The sequence below is a fragment of the Caretta caretta genome, chromosome 2, assembly GCF_965140235.1.
Source record: "Caretta caretta isolate rCarCar2 chromosome 2, rCarCar1.hap1, whole genome shotgun sequence".
In the NCBI taxonomy this organism is placed as follows: Eukaryota; Metazoa; Chordata; order Testudines; family Cheloniidae; genus Caretta; species Caretta caretta.
In genome coordinates, this window is record NC_134207.1 from 48555051 (window position 1) to 48576807 (window position 21757).

The 21757-nt window shown below is 40.2% G+C and overlaps 1 protein-coding gene across 1 annotated transcript in view; it reads left to right on the forward strand.

The window, feature by feature from the left end:
- The first annotated feature begins 14718 nt into the window (after positions 1–14718).
- The window catches only part of CNGB3 (cyclic nucleotide gated channel subunit beta 3), a 116896-nt gene continuing 109857 nt past the window's right edge, over positions 14719–21757 (forward strand). The window contains exons 1-2 of the mRNA XM_048841140.2: positions 14719–14838; positions 19973–20048. Of these exons, the coding sequence (XP_048697097.2) occupies positions 14719–14838; positions 19973–20048 (196 nt within the window). The remainder of the gene's footprint in view (positions 14839–19972; positions 20049–21757) is intronic.

Below are 21757 nucleotides of genomic sequence, written 5' to 3' on the forward strand. Positions count from 1 at the left end.
GACAAACATGCCAGGCTGTTGAGGTTATTACATTGTTCTATCAGTGGCATCTGGCTTCTTGGCAGATTCTGTAGGCAGTGAGGCAAGTAGTTCTAAAGCTGTTTGCAGTTTTATATCATAAACTATTGAATCTGATGGGATGCACAAACTTCTGTGTCTGTCTTCCTAAAGGCTACATTTAGTCTTCTCAAATATCAGAGGGGTAGCCATGTTAGTCTGGATCTGTAAAAGCGACAAAGAGTCCTGTGGCACCTTATAGACTAACAGACGTATTGGAGCATAAGCTTTCGTGGGTGAATGCATCCAACAAAGTGGGTATTCACCCACGAAAGCTTATGCTCCCATACATCTGTTAGTCTATAAGGTGCCATAGGACTCTTTGCCTTATTTAGTCTTGTATTTGCTTTGAGATTCAGTGCAGCAACCTCTCCTGTTTCAGTCTACCTAGCCTAGAAAATAAACCTTTTAAGAAAAATCTTTCATGAGAATGCTTGTGAGCTCAGTGCGACCCATCCATTTTATTTACAAACAGTAGGCTATTATTTGTAGTTCAAGTGTTTAAATAACTGTGGAGAAATGTCACTATCTTACTAAACAGATTTGCTCCATCTGTGTATTCAGGGACGTATCTGCTCACTTTAACAACAATATATGTTTATACTGTTTTACTCCCTTTAGCCCTGCAGAACCAGTGGAGCTGAGACACAGTGAAATGGAGTCCATTCCTTCTTGTATATCAATGGGATTATTTGATAACTTCCAATTACTTACACAACTAGGGTGACCAGATGTCCCAATTTTATAGGGACAGTCCTAATATTTGGGGCTTTGTCTGTCTTATATGGGCGCCTATTCTCTCTTCCCCCCCCCCACCCCCACTCCCTGTCCCGATTTTTCACACTTGCTATCTGGTCACTCTACTTACACCTCTGCAAGTCACTGAAGACAATGGGGCCACCCAAGTCTCACTGAGGGCAGAGTTTGTACCATAATACTTTTATTATTGATGATGATGCAGAAGTAGGAATGGCCCCAGCCTGAATCAGGGCTTGACTCATTGTTGCCCTGGGGCCTCTGCACCTATTGTGTCAAGTTGCTCAGGCACTGCAAGGGGAGAGGAAACCAGGCACAAGTTCCCTACTGGGGATTCCCCTGGCACAGTAGAGGAATCTCCAGTGGAGACAAAGCTGGCATTGCTGGCTTCTGTGTCTTTGTCCCCAGCGTGAATCAAGGGTAGAGAGGTGGAGTATCCAGAGCACACTGCAGTTCAGCTATCCCCAGATGGCATACAGTCACGGATGAACTACAACCAGCTGGTGCAAGTTACAGTAGCCTGTAGCTGGGGCTGAGAATTAGGGAGCCATAACTAATGACCTGACAGACCCCCTTGCTCTGGATACAGCAAAGAATCTAACCATTCGTGTTATAGATACAGGCTTGGACAGAGCCTTGGGCTACTAGCCAGAGACTCTGGAGTTACAATTCCAGCTCTCGTGCTGACTCCCTTCTTTAGCAAGTCTCTGAATTTCCCGTGGTCAGTTTCCCTGTCTGTCAAATAGGAATAAATTATGTTTACCCACTTACGTACCTCACAGGGGGATTGTGAAGCTTACCTAGTTAATGACTGAGGATGAAGAACACTTGTTTAGTGCTAATATCCGTATTGTTCAATGTTTCAGCAGAGGGTTCTGTGTAGCACGTGTGGGGAAGTGTTGGTGAGAGTCTTGCTACTGCTCCAGCAGAGGATTTTGTGTCTAGGAGATTCTGGTGCCACTCCAGGAGAGGTCTGTGGGGGTGAGGGACACGCAGCAGGAGGAGCTGCCATTCTGAGCCTGCTGTTCAAGCACTAGGTGAACTGTGAAGCTGTGGTCTTGGGGGGGTGGGGGGTGAGGGTAAGGGCAAAATTCTTCCATACACAAAGTCCTCTAATAGGGCAAGAGGTGAAGCTGAGGTCTCCATCCTTCCATACTAGACTCTAGCCAACCCAAAGACAGGAGGCTGGTGGTCTGGGAAGGAAAGGGATCCCAACAGGCTAGGACTCCCTTCCTGGAGACTGGACCAGTAAGCCAGAAAGGAGCAAGGTGCCAATCCATCTGGGACCAATGGCAAGACTACCACCAACCCAAGAGGGAGCTTTTGTGCAAATGACTCCTGTTACCACCAAGAGGGGCCTGCCACAGTACCAGAGGGGCTCCAGCAAAGGGTCCTGAATACCTTACTCCCAGCTGTGGTTGTAAATTCAATGTACACAGAGTCAAAGCCCTTAGTTCTCATCAAATAGTAGAACAGTTTTCGTCTACTGGCATTAATGGAAGTCATGCAGTTAAAGCCCCAACAAGGCTTTGAAAATATCCCCCTTCCCACTGTTGCATTCACAGTGGCTCAGGTTTAATGGGCTATATGCTAGGAGCTGGGTGAGAGAGAACAGGATCTTCAGGAATGAAGAATGAATTTTTCAGGATTGCATCAGGAGGAAAATGACTTATCTGCAGTTTTTACAACCCTGGAACAACCACAATGTTAAATGGTATGTAAATCTTTTCTCTTCCTTGATAAATACTTAATTTTGTTCATAAACTGCTTAATCAGGAACTTAGTAATGCTCCTGATTAATGAGTTTATGAAAAAAAATCACATTTTATCACAAGCAGAAAAGGCAATTATGTAGCTTTTAGAGCCATAACCAAGCCAGGGCAAGACTGCAATAGAAGAAAAATGGCTTCTTTCCAGCTTTACAGCCCTGGCTGAGTTTTTAAAATATTAACAAAATCTTTTTCTCCTACACTGCTAAAACTTTCATTGTTTCAAAAACCACTTTAAACTGGGAAACTTTCAAATTCTTTCCTAAAATGTCTTATGGGTGCAGGGGACATTTTAATCAGACTATTTGAAACAGTTGAATACTCTTTTTTTCTCTAGAGATGCAAGGACTGTGCTCTGGTTGCCATTACAATGGAATATTTATCAGTTACCATTCAGTGGTATTTACAATACCATACTACTTTCCTGTTATTAGACTGTAGCTAAGCTTGTATACTGCACTCTGTACCATGTTATTTGAGCACCTTAGAATAGACCAGAACTGTATTTTCTGTAATATAACTTGCCTGCTTACAGCTAATCATTTACATAACCCTTTGTAGGACTGGGACCTTGCTGTATGGTAACTGTGGATAACTGCTGGCTTTTCACTAGTGACCACTGTATCTTCTATTTAGCAGTAAGAGGAGTTGTTCGATGTATAGCTGGGATAATCTACCTCTTAGAATGTGTTCTTCTACAACTTCAAATAAAACTATTGTCAGAGCTATGTAATCCTATTAAATATGGCTTGGGTGTTTTTGTTCATGTTTGAAGTCAGTCTCAGTTGAGCAGGCCCTACCATATTAGACATCACATCGACACTGACCCTCCCTATGCTGATATCACATACTGGGCATGGTCCTTAGCATTTTCAACCATGATTGTTTTCAGTGGGTGTAGTGGGAAATATAGTACTTGAAGAGGACAAAGAGCTGTGGCAAAAAAAAGTCTTTTCATATTATTTAATTTGTAGGTCAACTTAGAAAATGTGGTTGAAATTAATGGCATTCCACTAGACAATGGATTTTAGGAGTAGAGTTAGGTGAGCCTGAATTGGAGTTTAGTACTTTTGGAGGAATTTTCATAGACTTATTTTGAAGTACAGCACAATCTGCTCCAATTAAATTTGCAAGTGGAAAGGAACCATTTGACCATATTTGCTTGTGATGGCTTGAAAATCAAAGTTAAGGGGAAATGAAGACTTCACAGCATTCTCATCACCTACCCCCACTGAAGCACCTTCATGTGAATACAAAATAGTTGGTGGGTCCTGGAGCAGCACTGAGGATAGCCATTCCATGAGACTTGATTCCCTAGCAACCTAGCCATTTGTCCAGCAGAAGTATGTGCAGCTGTTAATGATGCTCCTTGAAATATTAACTTCTATGTATATCTTCCACCCCTCACACAGGCCCTCCCTTCTTCGGCTTGAGTGCACATATTAGCAACAACTATATGTGCACCATACTGTCAAAGGAAAAATAAGGCCAGAGAGAAGGAAAGGATGGAACCATATTTACTCACGGATCCATGATCACTTCAACCCTAGGCAAGAATGAAGCAGCAACTCACCAAGAGGAGTGGTGAAAACCAGAGCTTATTGAAGTCCATGGCAAAACTTCCATTGACTTCAACAGAGAGAATTTTACCCTAGGTATATCTGATGTACTTATCTCTTTGGATAGGAGAGGAAGATGTGGCCCTTAATCATTGTTGCTCTGAGTGGAATGGAATCAGACTAAAAAGCATAACGGGTAGTGTTAGAGTGATAACCTTTGACAGAATGGATTCATATTAACTAAAGTCTTCAGTTTCACCTTATATAGTAGAGAAACATGAATTCTAGTCAATAGCCACTCCTCGAATTATAGTTTTGGTTAAAAATAAACCCTACTCTTCAGTGTGTAGCATGTAATTGGATGAAACTCTTTGTAGTAATGTAAGAAATTAAATTTCCCCTATAATAGTTGAGTTATTCATATTACACCATAGTCCTTAGCAGCCTCAACTGAGATTAGGGCCCCACTGTGTTAAGCGAAGGCATGAGAGCAAGTCCCTGTCATAAAGAGTTTACGCTCTAATTAGACTAGACCGACAAATGGTGGGAGGGAAAAACAGAGTGACAGAGGTTCAGCAACAGTCAGGAATAGAGCCAAAGTCACCTGATTCCCAATGCAAGGCTGTATCTACTGTACCACACCGACTCTGAGCAGTTAAAGAATTTTCTCTTTCTAAATCATCCCCTATTTTAGCTGAGGAAGTACTTTGCTCTTAGATTTTGCTGTTTGTCGACTAGCTGAGATTGTTTCTGTTGGCAACGTGCTTTAAATATTTATATTAACAGAACATCAGACTTAGAGTCACTGCAGCATTCTGTGGGACACAGAAAACGTGACGAGTTTGGAGGAATACATTACAGACATCTTAGCATTGTCATTCTTTTGATAATACAATGCATTTCAGTTTTCCAGAAGAGTTTCATCTTCCCATTCCCTCAGATAAATGTGTTTTAAAGCTATTGGCATGAAAAGCCCTAACTGCACCACCATGTCTCACTTTTTTTTATGATAACTTGCTTACAAAAGAGATCCCAGAAGACCAGGCACCATTATTCAGATTAGGATGGTCATAAGGTTTTGACCAAAAGTGAAAAGTTGAAAAACACACTCTTCAAGAAATCAATGTTTTTGCAGATTTCCTATTTCTCAACAAATTCAAACCAAAAGTAAGGTATCTTTAAAAAATATTCTTTGCTGTATTGGTGGCAAAATTGCACTCTTCCTTTTCTACTCCTTCCTCCTCCACTTATTTTTCCAACTGGAAAAAGATTCTTTTTTAAAGGTATTTTTCCTTTCCAACTTGCCCACATTTTTGTTTCCCCCTTCCCCTTTTTCCAGTAGAGGAAAGTAGGAGTGGGAAGCTCCCACATCAAAATGAAGTTTTGAGTTGGAAACTTTTGTACAGAACCAAAACTTCCAAAATTTCAGAAAAGTTTTTATTTTTTGACCAGCTCCACTCTTCATATTAAATGGTCCAGAGTCACTAACTATAGGTCCAGATCTGAACTTCCCCAAACTTTTCAGGGGTTCTGACCCCTCTCTCCTCCTCACTGATAAAGAAGTTCCATTTCCACCCCACCCCACCCACACACACTCTCTCTCTCTTTTGCTTTCTGCAATTTATGTATAATAAATCCTCTAGTTGCTTCTTGTAGCCTTCTCACATTCATGCTATTTCCTCCCTACCAGTTTGTGAGGCTGCATAGGTTCTGGTGACTTCCCTGCATGAATAAGGCAGCAAGGAGATGGAATGGAACTACAACCCTCCTTGCAGGAAGCAGGTATGGATAATTAAGAAATTTGATCTTGCTCATGACTTGCTGGTGCTGGGATCACATAGCACTGTAGAAAGGAGCTGGTGATTGCACTCTAGATGAAATGTGGCCTTGGGGTCTCAGGAAAAGCAGGGTTTTATGCAGCTACGCAGGTCACATCAGCCTAAGGTGGTTACAGATCAGATATTCAACTTCAGAGAATTTACTGAGATTGTGCCCAATGCTAGGATCAAAGTTTGTAACAAAAATATTCAGATTCTAAAAAGGGTACAGAGGAAGGAGTATAATGTTGAGGTAATGCCATCTTACAAAGAAAAAAAAATTCTTTTGTTTTTGCCACAAACTCTTAGCCATTTGGCCAGGTTTACAGGACGCAGCCTATTCTTTCAGTTTGTGCTTCAAAGAAGATCTCACTGATCCCAGCAGCATCCTGGGAAAAATATTTTCACCAAGATGACTTGTTCTCAACTGAGCATGCCTGTCAGAGCAGTGCAAGCCATTTGTGAAGGAGTTCACATACTGAATTTGTCAGTTTGGTTGACAGAGGTTGGAAGTCCAATCACCTCATGGAACTTCACTTTGAAGTTCAAGTTTAATAGACTTAAGTCTAAGAGGACTTCTCCCCAGGAAATTTATTTCTACCCCTCTAGCCGTGCCCTCTTGTCACCTGAATTATCTTCATCAGGCGGTTCCAGGAGTGGGGAACATGGGAAGTTTGTCATATTCCCTGATGGGTTAACAACCTCAGTACACATTTACCAGGCTTTTAAGAGCCTAGGTTGAAGTTTACTAACACAGGTCAGACTTAAAACACAGGCTATTCTGAGTTCCTGAGCAGCTTGGCTTGAACATTTTGCAAAGCTCCAATGACTTGGCCTACATATTTTCCTGAAAAAGCACATGCCTGTACTGGCTTTTAGTGCAACAGAAGGGACTATATTGACAGCATCAGAATGAGCAGACTGTGTGAGGGCAGTTCTCCCGCCTACAGTATGAGACAAAGAATGTGTCCCTAGTACATGCTGATGTGTCAGAACTAGAGAAATAAAGGGATGGTATCACCCAGCTATCCAAGTATCTTCTGCTAGGGAGATCTGGAGTCATGCACTCTTTAACTTGAAATTGTTCAATGCCTGACACAATCTGGCACACTGTAAATGGATACTGTTACCCTACCCAGATGTTGTAAGTGCCAATGTGTGCCTGCCAGCCCATGATCTGAGATGAGACTGACTCCAGTGGGAGCTCAGATGGGACAACTGTCTCATACAGTCCAGTGTACAGAGGGAACACTGCATAGTGCAGACTGCTCTCCCAAGTCTCATGTCCTCCTCTTTGTGGTGAGGCAGGAGCCCCACTTGTAGGAGGGCAGCAGTCCCTTCATCACCTTAAGTACAGGGAATGCTGTTTGTAAATGGTACACAGAGGGAGAGGCTCCTTGTACATGTACCACTCAAGCTGAGGGACTTTTGATCATTTGACCGGAGTCACCTCTGCCAGTGATTTAGGTGAAAGGCCCTGGGGTACTGAACAATTATGACCATAAAGGATGATAATAATAAAGAGCCGCAAAGCTATCCAGCATTGTAAAAGAGAACTGATGGTGGGGAGGTGGACAGGCTAAGTCCCCTTGCCCCTTACTCTGACTGGCTTAGCCTAGAGCGGTCACTGATCCCTTCCAGACCAATAGAGAACAGCAAGGCAGGTTTCCATCCTCTTGTTTTTCCCCAATGATCCCCATCTCTCTGACTCATATTTCTTATATTCTGGTCTTTAAAATATACCAGTATCAATAAGCAGCGTCAGCAATTTTGCCAGGCCTGGGAGAGAGGTTTTGTTGCTTCCCCCACTACATCCCCAATGCAACTAATTCCTGCCCACCGTGATCAGACCATCATGCATGGGACCTGTGTAAGGATTTGGAGGAGGTTCAGAGAGATTATTCTTTAAGGTTGGGGCTGTACCCTAACAGTCATTTTACAGGGAAAAAAATACATGGAAGAGGAGGAATGAATTTTAGCCCATACCCTACTCCAGTCTACCGCTGCAGAAATAATTCCTATCTGCTTGTTCCTGTCAGCTGTAGCAATTGGTTTCCATCAGCTTACCTGTAATGCTGTCTTTGCAATGAAAAGGGCTAGCAACCTCCTTTCTTAAAAAAGAAGAAAAGCTGAAATTCTCCTTTACCTTTTTAGAGCCTTCAGTCCAGATGGTCCATGGCCGGCCATCTGATCTGTGGGTCCCAATACCAGTACCAATATGCAGTGTCCACTTAGTCAAATGAAAACTTATAAGGGTTATTTTAACTTCCTAAACTATGGACTGACACATTCAGTTTCTGAATCCTGCATTCTTATCCCTATCATGTCTGAATTCAGTATATATATTCTTTGTCACTGATAAATACTATGTAGGGAACACAGCCCAAATCCACAAAAGGACTGAGACATTGCAGCAATGAGCATTGCAATGCCCAACTTTAGGTGCCTCGTCACACAATGAAATCCAGAAACCCTGAGTTTGGTGCCTAGGCTCTGTATACAATACATCAGGGGAGAGAGACTCCTAAGAATGGGATCCACAAATGCTCAACATGGTAGGCAGGGAGCCTCCTAAGATAACCAATAGCAGATGCCAAGGAGATGATGTATTGTAAGCCCTGCCCCTCTCAGGAATTCAGGTGCCTATCTTCATTTGTGATCCACAGCCAGGACCCCTCTCTTGGAATCAAGCGCCTAAGACATTTCCTGCAAGAAGGGATGCAGTGCATGCCTAACTCTACAAAACAGCTGGTGGAAGGGAGGTGGCACCAGCCTTCCTCATAATCGTTAGGGCCCTGACCTGATATGTAGGAAGCCCCAGTTTAATTCCTGCCCCCTGCCTGATATGGAGCAAGGATTGGAACAGATGCTTCCCATGGCTGAGATCTATGCCCTGAACATTCTGACAGGGGGATCTCTCAATGTGTCCTGTTGAAACTGTCCCACTGTCTATAAATGAAATATGCATTGGGCCACCAAGAGCATGAGAATGACTCTCTAGTCCAGTGGTTAAGCCACTCAGCTGAAAGGTAGGAAACCCATCTTCTAAATCCTTTCTCCTCATCAGGCAGCGGGGAGAATTGAACTGGGATCTCCCACATCTCATAGGAATGATAGAAGCAGCAGCTTATAAGGAAGTCCTTCCCTCCCCACCTTTTTGTGTAGAGTTAGGCATGCTATGAGGACACTTGCAAGATTGGGCCCTCCAGGCAAGATAGGTGTGGCAACACCTAGTTTCACCTGATTTTGAGATTGGTGCCCAAACTGAAGCATTTTTCAGGAACCTAGGTGACTTTTAGAGCAAAAATGTAGGCACCACGGTATTAGAGGTCCCTCTAGTGTCAGGTGGCAGATGAGCAGGAGTTTTGATGATCTCAGTGGTGCCTAAAGTGGGGAGTTCAGTGCCTAAGGCATTTTGTGGATCTGGGTCTGCACAGGGCTGCTCATTGAAACGATGGAGGATCTATCAGTCAGGTAATTCCTAAAAACCAGTACCCACTTTACTGTAGCTTGTTATACCAATAAAATAAAAACCAGCAGGATCTTATTAAAGGGGAAAAGGCAAAATACCACATTTATTGTGAATACAGAAAGAATCATAGTAAGCAGTTAGTTATAGCTATAACATTCCATTCAATCTCATATTTATTCACACATTCATTCATACACACACACACAGGTTCTGCAAGGTTATTATCATAGTTACCAGCCTTAGAGTTGCTCATTCCAAGCCACTGGCCAGGTGGCCTGGACATGAGGAGTGAGCAGGGCCTCGTCAGATGCACATCTGATGCTCCTGGAAGTTGGTTTGCAGAATCAGAACCCAAAGTTCTCACTTTCCAGAGTCCATTTTTATAGGAATTTCTTCCTATGCCAGTCTATGGGAATTGCTTCATCATGCTGTTGCTGAATCAATCAGCAGATGTCACATTCCTGACGGCTCCGTGCTGCCAGATGTTATCTTGTTCTTTGGTTCTCCCATTCTTGAGGCTGTTGGGTGGATTCCAGTCTGCCCTCCGGGGTTCCTCTGGTTATTTCCACTTGATGCCTTCTTCAGCCGATGGACACTGGATTCTTAGGCTGGCACCTCCCTGATCATTCAGTTCTAATCCACACCAAGCATCCATCCACATACATCCTCTATCTCTATTTTAATCACAATTGTTAACAAAGCGAGATGAATACAACAAAAGGGCGGAGAGTCTCTGGTGCTGTTTCTGTTGTTACAGAGTATTGCTTTGAGTCTCTCTCTGTGTGAGTAGTTGTTGTTACAAAGAATTGCTTTGAGAGCAGACTCGGTCTTAGAATGTACTAACACAATTAGTAGCTTGCAAGTTTCACACAGAGGGAGAGAAACAGTACCAAAAACCAAGAGACCTCTTAATTAGTAATACCCTGGAATTTAAACTATGGGGAATCAAACTCATTTGTGATTTGAATACAGAACTTCTTTAATATGATCCAACAAGTGGAGAAACGCTGTCAGTTGAGGTTGAAACCAAGTGAGAGTGAATGAGATAGGGAAATTAATTTCAGCAGAAAATACCAACTGGTATTGTTAAACTGGGAGCAACTGTCAAATTAAAACCGTGTTCAAGAAAAACGAGAGACTTAGTAGAAACTCCATTTAGAATCTGTTTCATTGTCATAAGCTTCTGAAGAAAGCTGTGCTGCTATATCTAGTAAAATCCTTGCACCACAGAGAAGTTGTAAAAACTCAAGTTGCCTGCTTAAGAAGTAATGGATTTCCAAGTTCAGTTTTGCATGGTAGGAAGGTCAGAATAGAGGGGCAATGCAGGGTGTGATCATTGCCAGACAATCTACATCTGGTTTGATGGAAAACAGAAAAAAACTGGGAAAGTTAACTATAGATATATACCCACATTCACAAACAAGACAGATTGACAAAGCCTCTATTGGAATTCAAAGCAATCCTTGGATGGCACTCTCACAGATTTGCCCATTAAATATACTGATAGCCATGCAGTCATTGCACCAGGCTCCCAAGTGTACCACGCATTTCCCACTGATCTAAAGCTACTGACTATTGCACCCTATATATTTTAGCTGACTAAGGAATCTCAGAACATTATGACTTTTGGAAAGTGTTGACTTGTTCACATACAGTGGGTTAAGTGCCAGGCCTGGCAAAACCAAACTAAGAGTCCTACACCGATCTATTCATATCTACAATCAAAGTTAGCAAAATGTGAAGCACAAATGTGATGTATGTAGCACTGTAATTTACCCTTTTGTTTCCTGCATGCTGCAACTTAAAATTTCTAGGAGTTTGAAAGCTGTTGCCATTTTGTGTCAGTTCAGGCACAGATTTAGTGAGTCATTGGTTTCTCTTTTATTAACAAGTCATCTAGTCTAGTCTAAAGACATGTATTTTGGCCTGTGTCTACATTAAAAAAAAAAATACAGAAACATGTTGCTTTGAGGAAAACTTAGTTGTAAGATCCCTGCTTCAAACTCCCACTCTTTCCATTCTCAGCATGCGTGTGCATTTTTACAAGTTTTATTGCACTTATTTAACTTTACCAAAAAGAGAGAAATTATTATATGGGAGTGAAAAATATATATTGTCATGTTTGTAGTAGCTAAAAGCTATAGAAATTTGATCCAATGTGTAGCAGCATAGTCTCTCCTCATTTCTTAGACAGCCAACTAAGATATGATTTTAGGTACCATATTATTTGCAATAATGAAAAAAAATCAGACTATACCCATTATAAGCATTTGGTCATCAGTAACTCTAGTTTCTAATCTCCAAGTCCCCTTAATTTAACTGTTAAACAATTTGGGATTTGTTTGTTAGCCATATTGGATTTTCTTTTTTTCCAGATATGAAATATTAATTCTGTAACAAAGATTAAAACATGTAAATGCCACATCATGGTATACAATTATATTAAGGGACACAGGGGATTCAAAGTTAGATTTAATGATGGCTAGGACTTAAATACATGTATGTGCACACAATCTCAGCCACAAAATTTAGCCAAATTGGTATTCTACTGAGAGATTTTTAACTGGCCTTCCTGTTTAAGATCCAGGAATATCTCATATAAAGATTAATCCCTTTCACAAATTCTGGAACATTTATTAAACATTAGAATGTACTCCTCCTGTATCAAAAGAAAGCACAAGGCAGCTCAGAAATCCCTAAATCCTTTAGATTTTACTATAAATACAATATATAGTAAATATCGGTGAAAGCCAACATAGCTAAGAAGCTAATTGGATACAGACTATCTGCCTTGCCTGTCACACCATTAATCTTCTTATGTAGCAGCAGATCATGATGTTCAATTAACTGAAGTGCTTTTAGTGTGTTCAATAGATGATAAAAATAACTAAATATTGATACTACATACAAATTACCAAATATTGGAGCAGGTTAATCGCCTATCCAGGGTCAGTGGTATGTAAGAGCAGAGGTGAACAAGTAGCCCCATTTGTACCAGTGTATCAGGTTCATGATGACCTGATTACTGTTTATGAAATGGTAACATACAGAGGTTTTTTTCCAAACATTTATTCCATTAGTCACAGCCTAAACCAATATAATATTCATTATTCACAGACGTCAGTAGGTACTAGCAGGTTCCCAAAGGCATTTTCCTTATAGAATCTATTACATTCCTTTCTCATGCATTTTAATTATAAATTAAAAGCAGCACAAATATTATAATCAAAAAGAGCTAAAACACTGCTACTTACTGAAACCTTTTAAAAAGAAAAGCATGTAAGTCTGCAGAAATGCTTCACAGAGTGCCTGTGTTTCCCTTTAATGAATGTAACACGTTTTAATTGTAGTATATTACAGATGGTAAAAACCTACAAGAAAAAAAATCAAAATAGACCTTTATAAAGGTTCAGAAACAAAGGACTTCATTTTCATAATGAGGTACCAGGAGTTCTGCAAGAGGTTCAGTCTACCATTGTGAGGTTCAGTCTACCTCATGTGATTCTGAGGTAGCAATCTATTAAGATTTGTACAAACCCCAGTTTAATCCACTAAAAGAACAAATAGTCTTCTTTAGCTGATTCATGTTCTTGTATTTTTTCCTCCTTAAAATTTCTGTTATTAGACAAATAGAAAAAAGAGTACGTGGCCAGAATCTCAGATGGAAGAGCTAAAGCTATAATCCAGATTGTATAATTAATCCAGCGAAAATGGTTTATATATTTCTAATTTAATTGTTGCAATTTACCACATGTAAGAGTTAATGTGGTCTGAAGCCTCTGCTAGAATTATTTGGTGGTTTGTTTGTTTGTTTGTTTGTTTTTTGGAGTAAGGGGGGAGGGAAAGTCATCTGACTTGTTAAACCAGAAAATGCATGTTACTAAAGAGGGCACTTCTAAATTTCCACTTCACTGAAAATCTGAGAACCATGGCTCCCATCCCACAATGAGAGTCACATAAATGGACTTCTGAGCACATATGATTGATGGGGCTCCACATGGGCACAGGGGTCTGACCAGATGGGTCTCACTGTAGGATCAAAGCCTGAATATTGATTGATGATTAGTTGGTGTTGGTCCTGCTTTGAGCAGAGGGTTGGACTAGATGACCTCCTGAGGTCTCTTCCAACCCTAATATTCAATAATTCTATTATTACTATTATTTGTATTATGGTAGCACCTAGAGGCCCCAACCATGATCATGGCCCATTGTACTAGGCACTGTAGAAACCTATAGTAGGAGACGGTCCCTGCCCCAAATACTTTATATGAGTGTTCATCTATATAAAATTTACTTTTTCAATATTTTGATCAAGTATTTTAAAAATATATATTTCCTTTATGGAAACATCCTGAAGAATTTAATAGGGACTAAACCAATTAGGTTCTAAAGATGTCTAATATGGTTATATGAAAATTGCTGAATCTATTTAATTTTTTAGAGAATTATATCCTTTTTACAGGGTTTTTTAAGTCCACCTATATAATTTATAATATGGATATAATTTTCTTTTAAAATCTATTAGGTCCAAACACCAATTTAAAAATAATCTATTAAAATCTGTAGTACTGTCTCAAAAATCTTGATCTGTTCAAAATTATTACCAAAGGCTTTTCTATAAAATAGTACTGGTTGGGATTTTGTTTGGAAATATTTTTACCTTTCTTTATTCTGAAATATGCAGCTCTCTTTAGCTGAAAGGCATAAACTTGCTAAAAATGAGCATCGAGTTGAAAGGACACCTAACACTGTTTAATGTCACCTGCTGGATGAATGCATCAGGATTGCAGAGGGAATTAATCCTGGAGAACTCATGTAATCCACTGTGTAGAAGGTGCAGCACTAGGATGATTGGCCAGTTAACCTTTTTCATTTCCCAGTTAGACTCTAAATGCCTTTATGACTAAACTTTAACTCTAAATGCAAAATTATAAATTAATGTTAAATACTCCAGATGTAATATAAAAGATAGGACATTGCTTTGCTCCAGCCAGGAGACAGGCACTATTCCTCCATATACATTTATGTAGAAACTTAAGTCTCTGCATAATTTGTAATTATTAAGCTACAAGTCACTTACTCTAGGATATAAAACAAAAGTAATAATGGCAAGAAAAGCAGTCACTGGAACAGCCTGTCCATGTAGGGAGTTGCTTCAAGGCATTAACCAGAACTAAACCCTGATTAAATGTCTAATTGGCTTGAACAGTAATGGCAAGAAAAGCCACGGGCTGTCCCTGTTGAAAGTAAAAGAGCAGCAGAGGTTTCAAAATAGTCTTGTGGGCAAGATGTTTAATAGACTGAAAGCAAGATTCACCAAAGTGAAGCAAAAGCCAGAGGAGGAAAAGTCCAAGGATGAAGAGGCCCCTCCTAACCCACCACCCCAACAGCCGCCACTCACAGGGCAGGTAAAGTATTTAATATTATACAGATCCATTAGTATTATGTTTGTGCTTGAAAATCACTGATTTAATTAGATGACGCAGTAACCAAAACTTAGATTTTCCCAGAAGCTTACTGTATTGAATATCCTCATCTGTACTAAATGACAGCTGCCTTTTGGTTTGCTCCTTGTTTTCCTTATATTTTCTTCACACTATCACTCCCTGGTTTAGTTGCTTTACAAATGGGCCTATTCTGAATGATTACTGGACCATATAAGGTCTTGGAAAGACAAAGTAACTTAGTAACATTCTTCATATATCATTTGGCTATGTCTTACAAAAATAGTTCCAGTTGAAATCTATAGAAAAGCTACCTTTTTTCGTTCCATTTAAAAAAATAAATATTGGTTTAAAGTAGTAACTCACTTGTGCACTGTACATTAATGGAAAATTTAAAAACTCAAAGCTATCTAAGGCCAAAAAGCATTCATTTACTTGGCTTTTTTTAAAATGAGGATTTTTAGTATCCAGAATTTGCTGTAACCTTCCATAACTCATAACTTCACAGGGCAGAATATCAACAATTCAATGGCTAACCAAGTCATTGGGATATTGGTAACCAAAGGAAAACAAATTGTTTACAGTCAGTCCAGTGCCTTTAATCTTAATTGCTGCTTTGGGAGCAAAGGAAATTCTTCCTTTATTACTTTAATTAACTGACTGTTTAACATCAAGAATCCTATTCAGGTAACTTATTTTCTCCCACAAATGAAAATGTCTGCTCAAGTATACCAAACACTGGCAAACCACAGTATTATTTATCACTCTAGGATGTGCAGTGTCACCTCCACCAGGTCACAACCTGACCAGTGTTGAGAGCCAGCAGTAGGCATAAGCGAATTAAGCAATTGCTTAGGGCCCTGAGCAGACCAGGGCGGCCCCCTGTTCACTTCTTTAGTATGTGTTGGGGGGGAATATTAGGGCCCCCAATCAGCTAGCACCGCCTCTGCCAGTGTTAACGATCCCAATGACATCCCTTCTGGTAGCACTGCTATAGGGGATGTACCTGCAGGCCTCCTAACAACTTTATAGTTTTGACTAAAATGGAGGCTAATTGGAATGTTCAAAGATGGAAGGATATCCAGAAAATGAGGTTCATTTATTTAAACTTCTTGAAATTTTACCCATCTGGGTAAGTGGCAAATTTTGATCAGTCCAACCTGTATTTTATCTTGACCGCCAATCCACACAAGCATGTTAAGAAGTGGAATAATTTTCTGTTTCAGGGATGCACAACAGACCTGGGCCTAATTGATATAACATACTAAAAATATGTATTCAGAGAGCTCTGCATATGTTCTGCCATCCTGATTATCACTACAAATGTTTTTTTTCTCCTGCTGATAATAGCTCACCTTAACTGATCACTCTCGTTATAGCGGGTATGGCAACCACCATTTTTTCATGTTCTCTGTGTGTATATATATATCTTCCTACTGTATTTTCCACTGCATGCATCTGATGAAGTGGGTTTTAGCCCACAAAAGCTTATGCCCAAATAAATTCGTTAGTCTCTAAGGTGCCACAAGTACTCCTCATTTTTTTTACTATTATCCTGATATCTCAATTATTTTATATCCTGCTGGGACAGTTGTCATGCTAAGTTATATGTATTACCAGCAGCTGTGGATAATAATGCCCTGTATTTTATACTGAGATTTGCCCCAGGGATTGTTTGGCCTTGTAAAATTTATTTTTTGTCCCACCCCACACCCTGAGCTAATTTTGCTTTCAGGAGCAGTGCTACTGTACCTTTTAATTAACCTGAAGAATGGAGAAACAAGGTTCCTTGTGTTGTACCTTCATTTTTCTATTTCTGATATTGGAAGCCACTAAATTTCTTATAAACAGGTCTGAAAAGTTTCTTCTGACTTATACGTACTTGGGGAAGGTTTCCACCGCAAGAAGGTGCTGATGCCATTTCCAGCAATACAGGTCAGGCTGATTTCTCTAAAGATAGAGCAGGCAGCCTTACCCTGCTCTGTGGTTGATAGGAGGAGGAGCTAGAGGGAGTTATTTTTTAAAAAGTAATGAGAAATTGTAAAGTGCTGGTGGTGAGAGAACTAGTTATACATACTAAGAGTGAGTACTAAGCAGGAAAGCAACCAGTTACTGCCTTTCTATGCTTAGGACTACCTACAGAAAATGAAGGGGTGTGTGTATATAGCAAATGTGAGTTTGAACATTGCCCATGTGGTATTTTTTTTGTTTTATTTTCTGCTCTTCTATTTACTTACATCAATATATCACTTTTTATATAAGAAACTGAGTATAACCAGCTCATTTCTTCATAATCTGGCATATTACAACTGGCACATCTGTTCTTAGTATAAATACATTTTTTTCTATCTACATACTTAAATGGCCTCTCGTAAAAAGGACTCACCTGGAGTACTCTCCTTCAACAAAACACATCATGTGCATCTTCCTCTGTTCCCCAAAAGTCCAGCCATAAAAAGAGCACAGTCTCTTTCACTGTTTGATACAGAGGCCCATCTCTGGACACAGTTTATTCATTTACACACACACAATAGTCTGTACAACCAAAAGATACAGAAGTCTTCCATTCCTCTGTCCAGGAACAACACTTCCAGGTCACCCACCCAGGAGACAACCAGCACTCAATTCCCAATTCCTTTCTGACCTTGTTCCAGGGACCTTCCACTTGCCAAGCCACCCATCTGAGAGTGCCCAGTCTCATGACTCTTCTGCTCAAAACACAGTCCAATGACTCAGCCCTTTTCAGCCACCCTGCGTGGACTCACTAGTTTAGGAAGGTCAGCTAGCTCAACCCTCTGTTGGCCTCCTAGCCTGCCCTTTTCAGCTATCCTGCACTGGCTCCCCAGCTCTGGAAGGTCAGCAGGCCAGTCCTTCCACTAGCCGTCAATTCCCTCTTCCCAGGGTAGGCCTGCAAAGTTTTCTGCTCTCTATAGACTGTCTCTCCCTAGCAGCTCTCAACTGCCATTTTCCTTGTTCTTCCAATCTATGTGCTCAGCCAACTGACTCTCCAGATCTGTCTTCTCTCAGGCCCAGATCCTCTTAAGCCTAACTGGGAGGCAGCTGATGAGTCTCAGGTGAACTGGACCCCACTGCCTCTGAAAGGGCCAGTGTCATCCTGTGACGCAGCCCTTACCACCAGTGACCCAAAATTACTCTATACACACAGCCAGTCCTACACACATGCCAAGTATCTTCTGATGTGTCCACACTTCTGCCTAGTACTATCCACAACCTGGACCTCCAACTCCACCTGGAAGGATGCATTGAGTGATCCAGGTTGCAAGCTGATAGATGAATCAAAGACCAAAGCATATTGTACATGCAAACTCTATAAAGGAACACCATGTAAAAGGTAAAAGAAGATGGAATGTGGGAATATTTGTGTAACATTTTACATCTTCAGAGCATTGCACAAGTATTAACTAACATGACTGTATTCGGGGCTCTCATGAGCAAAAGCCTGAAAGAGAATAAACAACCTGTACAGCAAAAGACTGTATAGCTAAACTTTGGAACTGAGAAGCAAACAAAATATTCCCAGGTTCTGCTATATACCCACACTACTCTGAGAATGCACAGATTCTCTAGGATTGCAATTGTACATGTTTGTTTGTTTCCCAAGGTCTCAGAATCAAACTCCTCTGATCAAAGTTAGGGAAGAACAAACAGTCTGAGTAAAATAAGAACCAATCCAACCTTTCATGAAAAACTCAAGATAAACCCAAAATTAATGTAAAAAGTTAACTTTTTCAAAACAAAAGATTTTCATTTTCATATGCCCTGTGGTGCCTAGTTTTTTACTCCCACCTCTTAACTCCCTCCTCCCAAAAAAAGCCCAAACCCTTACCTATAGCCGTTCTAAGTTTTATTCTTTTGTTTGTCCAAATTTAGTATTTTTTGATGGTCAAGTAAAATATCAGTAATTTTTTCATCGTCAGTCACTGTGATAAATAGTGAACAAGTCAGCTTTGTGTCTGGGATGGTAAGCATTTGTGATGTCTTGCAAGGAAATTTAAATGATTTATAATTTAAAAATGGATGAGGGCAGGAATCATTGGGTAGCCACCAACTTTCCCTACCGCAGGAGACTAGCCCAACATAGTTAATGAAGATACTTCCTGTTAACTGAATAATAACTGTGTCCTTGGACAAACACTTCAGTGTTAAATATATTTATCCCAGGATACAACTTATTTCATATGGTCCCTGTCACCAAAATATCTGACAGGTTTCAGAGTAGTAGCCATGTTAGTCTGTATCCGCAAAAAGAACAGGAGTACTTGTGGCACCTTAGAGACTAACAAATTTATTAGAGCATAATAAATATGCTCTAATAAATAAAGAAATTTATGCTCTAATAAATTTGTTAGTCTCAAAGGTGCCACAAGTACTACGTTCTTTTTGCAAAATATCTGAATGCCTCAGTCTTTAATGTATTTATCCTCACAACACCTCCGTGAAGTAGGGAAGTACTAGTATCCCCATTTTGCAGATGGGAAACTGAGGCACAGACAGACTGTGGACAGTCTACACTTGAGTTTGAAGGTGTAATTTCTGATTGAGCTTTGTGCTACAAATAGAAGTGCAGCTGCACAAGCAGTCCCAAATACACACCTATAGTTTCAGATGGGATAGTACTTGGGGTGGTTAGCCCCACCCCCACCACATCTATATTTATCACGTTATATTGATTAGAACACATCTCCTCTAGCTGAAATTCACCCCTAACAATTTTAGTGCAGACATACCCTAACTGACTTGCTAAAGTTCAGCTAAGAAGTCTGTAGTAGAGTACTGAATTGAATCTGGGTCTCCCTAGTCCTACAGTAGGGCCATAACCACTTGACTATTCTCTGTATATATAATATATACCTTCAGGTATGCATATAAATATATATTCTAGTATTTGGGTGGGCTGTGTGTGTGTGTAATACAGATATATACCTATGCATACATCAGCAGTGAAAAGAAATGTTATAGGAGTAAAGATTGTTGAAAGAGACAAATGCAGTTAAGTAATGAATTTTCACACTTTTTCATGCCTGAACCATATTTTTTCCTGAAATACATCTTAAATACTTCTGTTTGCTTCCTTAAGGGTGAAAATAAAAACAAAAATGAGGCACAGAAAGGCGAGACCGCTAATACTGCACAACCGGAACCAAAGCAACAAGGTCAGTAACAGTCCATTTACCTGCACCAGAACTGTACCTGAACAATATTCTGATAGTATAGAGCAGCAGACAACGTGCATTTGAGTATCAAAGTTCCTTTGAAAAATCGAGTGTTTTCCCCACAGGGTGCCCAGTACTGCCAGGTGCTGATCTCCTCCTATGAGGGGTTAAGCCTCTTCAATTCCCATTGACCTCAAACTGGCAACAATCCATTACAAAATTCTATTCTTTATTGACACTGTCCTCTCTTTCCTTTCCTTTTATCTCACTGGCCTTTCAGATTTTGGCAACTATTCCTCTTCTCCAATCCCCTTGTGTTCTTAGCCCCCCTTTTTCTTCCTTTATGCCCCATCTTTAGATGATCTCCTCTATTCATATGGATTTAATAAACACCTCTACAGTGATGATTCACATCAAACCTCATCACTCCAGATCTCTCTCCTTGGCTTCACCCTCATTCCTTTAATGCACAATGTAGCTTCATTTTAAAGCATTTGTGTTTCTCAACTTGAGAAGGAGGTCTGCATATCCCTTAAATGTACTTATGGTCATGTTTCATTTAAAAACTAATCTAATGGCACAGTGGGTAGATATCCTTTCCCGTTCTGAATTCAAACCATGTGCTGAGCACACACAAAAATCAAGTTAGTGGTGTGCATAGTGGATATTTATCCATATCACAGGCCCACCTCACAGTCTGGTATTATTGGCAGACTCTATTCAAAAGATGTCCAGGACTGGAAGGTAGGATCATAAAGCCAGAAAGGATTGAGGAGCACTGGAAGAACAGAGTATGGAACCATGCACAATCCCTATTTGCATTTTGTGTAAATTTAAACAGTGTTACTAATTCCTTCTTTTCATGACAATTTTTTTTAATTTGAACGAAAAAATAATCGAGTCATTCCATGCTCTCATTCTGCTCTGAAATAGCTGTAGAACTAAGTCATGAATTAATAAACAAAATCTGACATACATTGACTGTAGCAGTAAGCAACAATTGAAAAACAAAATCTAACATGTTATGTGGCTCTTTAGCAACATTAAATCACAGATGCTATCCCATGAAAAAATGAAATATTGATCCAAGCAAATGCCTCTTTTGCCATCCAAAAGCTGATCTTATTTTTGCAGATGAATTTAATGCAAGGCCCTATTCATTACAGTACTGAGCTACCATTTCCCTGTCAAAAATAAAGGGATAGCATAGAAGGGAACGACCGCATAAAATACATTCTATCCATGTTTCTATAGCTCAGCAGTGCAACTATAACTTCATCCAATGAGTTCACATTCTGCTGCTCCTTCCCTCCCCCCCACCCCCAAGTTCTGGAGGATGCTTAAGGACAAATTTTCAGCCAGCCTCAAGCCACATTTTAGTTTTGCAAATGTATATTTTTACCCCAGACAGGTACTCTAGTTGTGCAATCTTTGATATGTACAGCAAATAGGGATTTTGTGTGTCATGAACTCATGACTGTATATAGATAGAAAACCTGGGCAAATCAATACCACAAGCATATGCCCCTACCGCATAAGGTAAAGGAGTAGCTCCATTATCTGTAAGTAGTAGGCTGCTATAAGACCTGATCCAATGCCCACTGAAGTCAATGGAAAGGCTCCTATTAACTCTAACAGGATTTGGGATAGGTCCATAGTCACTGGGAACAGCTGCTGGAAGCATGTAATGACAAGATAGTTGCTTGGCA